The sequence below is a fragment of the Neophocaena asiaeorientalis genome, unplaced genomic scaffold, assembly GCF_003031525.2.
Source record: "Neophocaena asiaeorientalis asiaeorientalis breed wild unplaced genomic scaffold, Neophocaena_asiaeorientalis_V1.1 scaffold629, whole genome shotgun sequence".
Classification (NCBI taxonomy): Eukaryota; Metazoa; Chordata; class Mammalia; order Artiodactyla; family Phocoenidae; genus Neophocaena; species Neophocaena asiaeorientalis.
Window position 1 is genome coordinate 574,167 of NW_020175468.1, and position 4,871 is coordinate 579,037.

A 4,871-nucleotide genomic window follows, 5' to 3' on the forward strand; every position below is an offset into this window, starting at 1 on the left:
AAAAAAAAAAAAAAAAAAGGGGGGGGGGGGGAGAAGGATGAGGGACAGGTGAAAAAATGTGGTAAAACTTAAAAAAAACTGCTGAATCTGGATTTGGTACTATTTTCTCTATTGTTTGACATTTGACAATCAAAAAACATTTATGGAAAGAAAACTAGCACCTATCTCAGATGTGTTTTGTTAAGACTCAACGAATGCACACAAAACACTTAGCAGGCTGGCATACAGCAGGGTTTCTCAACCTTGGCACCACTGACCCCTGGGGCTGGGCCATCCTCTGCGGTGGGGAAGGGCCTGGGCAGCGCGGGATGTCGGACAGCATCCCTGGTCTCTCCCCCACTAGCTGCCTGTAGCACTCGCTCCACCAGTCATGACAACCAAAAATATCCCCAGACATTTGTCCCCTGGTAAGAACTGCTGCTCTAGAGTAACCATTAGAATAGCTTTTAAAATGCCTGTAGCACCTCACCTCAGACAATTGAGGCCCTTGTTATTTCACCACCACCACCGGCAGACATTTAATGAAAACTTAAAATACATCAAGCACTGTTCTAAGCGTTTTCCACGTACTAACCTATTTAATCCTCGCAACACCCCTCTAAACTGCTAAATTAAAAATTATTCCCATTTTTTTCCTTTTCTCTTTTTTTTTTGCCAAGCCGCGCAGCTTGAAGGATCCTGGTTCCCCAAGTAGGGACTGAACCCTGGACCCACAGCAGTGAAAGTGTCGAGTCCCAACCACTGGACCGACAGGGAATTCCCTATTCCCTTTTATAGATGAGAAAACTGAGGCAGAGACAGTATTAATAACATAGAAACCTGGCCTCTCAACCGGTGGACCACATTTTAAGAAACATGGTGCCCCAAACACCCCTGAGATAATGCAATCCAGCCACCGCCTCTTACTGGCTGGGGAGGTGATCTCTTTGCAGCTCACTTTCCCAAGTATAAAACCACAAGCTACCACGATAACTGAACAAGGTCATCACTTACTGAACGCCTTCTCTGAGGCAGCCACTTAACATGCCAATTCCACTGCAACTTCTCAACCAGGTAGATGCTGCTTCCTCATCATTATTCCTTATAGATGAGGAATCTGGACCCCAAAAAGGGGAAGGCACTGGTGCAGGGCATAAAGGGAGCAAACCGGTAGAGCTGGGATTCAAATCTCAGTCATCCTTGACTTCTCCTTCCACATCACTCACCACCATGCATCCAATCCATCAGCAAATCTCAACAACCCTCCTTTTCAAGATACCCCCAATCTCACCACTTCCCCCCACCTGCCTGCCAGCGCTGGTCCTGGCTGCTCTGCAATGGCATCCTGGTAAGTCTATCTGCTCCTGCCTGGCCCCTACTCGGCAGTCAGAAGTCAGAACATGTCATTTCTCTACGCAAAGCCTTGAACTGGCTCCCCCACCTCACCAGAGCCTTTGCCCTACTGGTCCACAGGCCTCACCTGATCTAGCCCGGGATTAGTCCTCACCTGCCACCACTCTGCCAGTCACTGTGCTGCGGCTACCACGCTGGCCTTATTCTCTGAACTCACTGAGCACGCTCCCATCTCAGGGAGCCAGCAGGCACCTGGCACTCCTTACGTATTTCCTGAATAAATAATTCCCCTTCAGCCTTCAGTGCAATAAAAGTAACAAATAAACAAAAAGAAAAATTAAATTACTTGAAAATGTTTAAAAAAAAAAAAGGGCACTTCACCACCATCCTCAGGCTCCTACCACTTTTCCCTCTCGATCTCTACCTTGCAACCCAGCGACTACGGTATGCAGAATAATGGCCTCCCAAAGATGTCCATATCTTGAGCCCTAGAAGCTGTATGTCACTTTACATGGCAACAGGGACTTGGCAGGTGTGATCAAGGTTAAGGACCCTGAGATGGGGAGAGAATCCTGGATTACTCAGGTGGGCCCAATCTCATCACATGGATCCTTAAAATCAGAGACCCTCTCCCGGCTGGTCAGAAGATGTGACTACAGTAGAACGGTCACAGAGACGCAACGCTGCTGGCTTTAGAGATGGACAAAGGGGCCACAAGCCAAGAAATGCAGGCAGCCTCCAGAACCTGGAAAATGGTAAGGACACAGATTCTCCTCTAGAGCCTCCAGAAAGGACTATAATCCTGACAACACTGTGACTTTAGCCCAGTGAGACCTGTGTCAGACTACTGACCTCCAGAACTGTAAGATAATAAATCTGTGTTCTTTTAAACCACTACATTTACCTCAGGACTTTCCCATAGAGGGCTTCTCGCAATCTCATCACGATGGACAGTTTGGGTGGATGATCCTTTGCTGTGGAGGCGGTCCTATGCATTGTACGTTTAGCAGATCCCTGACCTCTATCCACTAGATGCCAGTAGCACTTCCCCAGTTGTGACAAGCAAAAATGTCTCCAGATGTTGCCAATGTCCCCTCGTGGGCAAAAATCACCCTGGGTTGAGAGCTAGTGCCATTATTTGTCTCCTCTCTCTTCCTGGAAGGCTCTTCCCCATCTTCTTTTGGGAGCTGACTCCTTCTTCTGGTCTTAAACTCTGCATCCTCGGAGGGGTTTTTCCCTGACTGACCGTCTTAAAATGAATCTTCCCCACCCCACTCTGTGCTTGCTGGGTACTCTGCCCGGAAAGCCTCAAGGCTCCTTCCCCTGCCCCCTTCAGATCTTTGCTCAGACACCACCTTCTCGGCAAGGCCTTCAATGACCACTCTGAATCCGCATCCTCCACCCGCTTCCTTTATTTTTTCCGTAGTACTTATCCCCATCTAACATAATACGTCTTTTCCTTATTGTCTTGTTTATTGTCTTTTTCCCCTCACTACAAGGTAAGCTCCACAAGGCCAGATTTTGTCTGACTTTTTCCCTGTTGTATACCTGTGCCTAGAACAGTGCCCAACACAGAGCAGAGGCCCAATAATTTTTACTGACTCAGTATCACAACATCCTGCTGTTTCCTGTCCACCACGTCTCATACGTGTGAACAATGTATTCGGTTCCGATTCACATCGGTCTCTTGTACAACAACTGGCATCACCATGAATCACATCCTCAGCACCACAGCTGATATGTGGCAGGTGTCTATTGAACCAACGAATTCCTACAACAGCCCTATGAGTTAGACAATCACCTCTATTCGACAGAAGAAGAAACCGAGGCTTGGAGAGATTAACTTGCCCATGTCAATCAGCAAGAAGTGGAAGAGCCAGGAGCTCACCCTCTGCCTGTCTGACTACTGAACTAGAGTCACGGAGCCGGGACCTCAGAGGCTGGGGGCTGGGCCAGTGCAACCCGCTCAATTTTATAAACGGGGAAATTGAGGCCCAGATGCGAACTCTTCAGTCACCACTCCCCATAACTACAGCTAGCATTTACCGGACCCTTACAACAGACCAGGCGCCATTCTACGTGACTCGTATTATTAACTCGTTCAGTCCCTCACAACCACCCAATGAGACCGGGACTATTATTAGACCAGTTTACGGAAAACAGAGGCCCAGATCCGTGAGGTAATCGGCACAAGGTCACTCGGCGGGTGAGAGGCGGGGCCGGGACGGGCAAACCCTGGAACCCTACCTCTTCTCAATCCCTGAGCCCCCTCCCCCCTCACCAGAAATGTTAGCCCGTTTAGTACACTGTCCACCCCCCCCCACGCAATGGGAGGCTCCCAGAAGGGGGGCGACTTTCCACCTCGTAATTTGCTGCTGAATTTAGCTAGTTGCTCCCTTGGGAATGGGCTTCCGCCTCCCTCTCCCCTTCGGGGGTCTACACCACAAGCGGAGGCGGGTGGGAGAGCAGGAATTAGAAAGTCAGCTTTCACATCTCAGTGCCCATTTGGAGGGTATACCCCACAGCGCTGAGCCCCAACAGGGAGAAAACCTACCCGGGTCCCCATCAACCAGGCGGCCCCTCCCCAACTCGGAGCAAGTCACGCGCCCACCCCATCCCCAAGGGGCCATTCAAGGGCCGCCGCCAATCACCGAGCCCTCCCCTCGCCTCTCCCCGACCCAGTCGTCCAAGCTCCTACTGGGCCGCGGCCCCCAAGGCCCGGGACCCTCCAAGCTTGCCCTCGCCCCCGCGCGCCGCTGGGCCGACACCCAATCCCGGGCGCCGTCTCACTGAGTCCGGGGACCGAGAGAGATGAGAGTGGAATGCTGATTGGCCGCCGCCCCCTTCCGCCACTCTCGGCGAACACTGAACCCTCTCCGCGAGGGACGCCCGTGCTCCCAGGTCCCCCTTCCCGTCTTCCCCAAGTCCCCCGTTGCCTCCGGACCTGAACATCCTCGTTGCGTAGCTCGTCTATGAGCACCGCGATGGGGTAGAGCGAGTCGTCGCCGTCGGCCGCCGCCATCTTGGCTCCGTCCCGTTCCTGTCAGACTGCGGCCAGCGCCTTACTAAAACGGGGGTAGGCAGGGCCTGGGCTGTGAGGAGGAAAAGAGGGCGTGGGGACGCCCGAGCCACTTTACAGGGGCTGCCCCACAATTATTGCCCAATGACCGGGCCAAGCCTGCGTTTCTTTGGTCCGAACAAATGAAGTCCCGCCTACCGCCTATTTGCCATTGGCCGAAGGGACATTAAGTTTGCCAGAGCCTCGAAGAGGGGGAGGAGGAAACGGAAGTACGTAGTATCTTAGCGACAAAGATTGTGCCCGCCTACGTCGCCGCTAACAACGGCCTAGACGAGCAGTTGTTTCTAGCCAATGAGGGGCAGGATTGGGAGGTGGCGAAGCCCCTTCTCCGAGTCCCGGAGAAAGCTTCTGCTAGTGCGTCGCTAGGAGTGCTTGACGTCATGATCTGGGGTGGGGGGGGAACCAGTACAGTCTGCAGGTTTCGGCTTGGGAGGCAGTGGCCCCCTCCGGCTGGCAGGCG

At 52.3% G+C, this 4,871-nt stretch overlaps 1 protein-coding gene across 1 annotated transcript in view; it reads right to left on the reverse strand.

Moving 5' to 3' along the window:
* Positions 1-4,448, reverse strand: part of PPP2R1A (protein phosphatase 2 scaffold subunit Aalpha) — a 32,237-nt gene extending 27,789 nt beyond the window's left edge. Inside the window, exon 1 of the mRNA XM_024768421.1 lies at positions 4,277-4,448. Coding sequence (XP_024624189.1) covers positions 4,277-4,354 — 78 coding nt within the window. The 5' untranslated portion in view covers positions 4,355-4,448. The remainder of the gene's footprint in view (positions 1-4,276) is intronic.
* Positions 4,449-4,871: the final 423 nt, after the last annotated feature.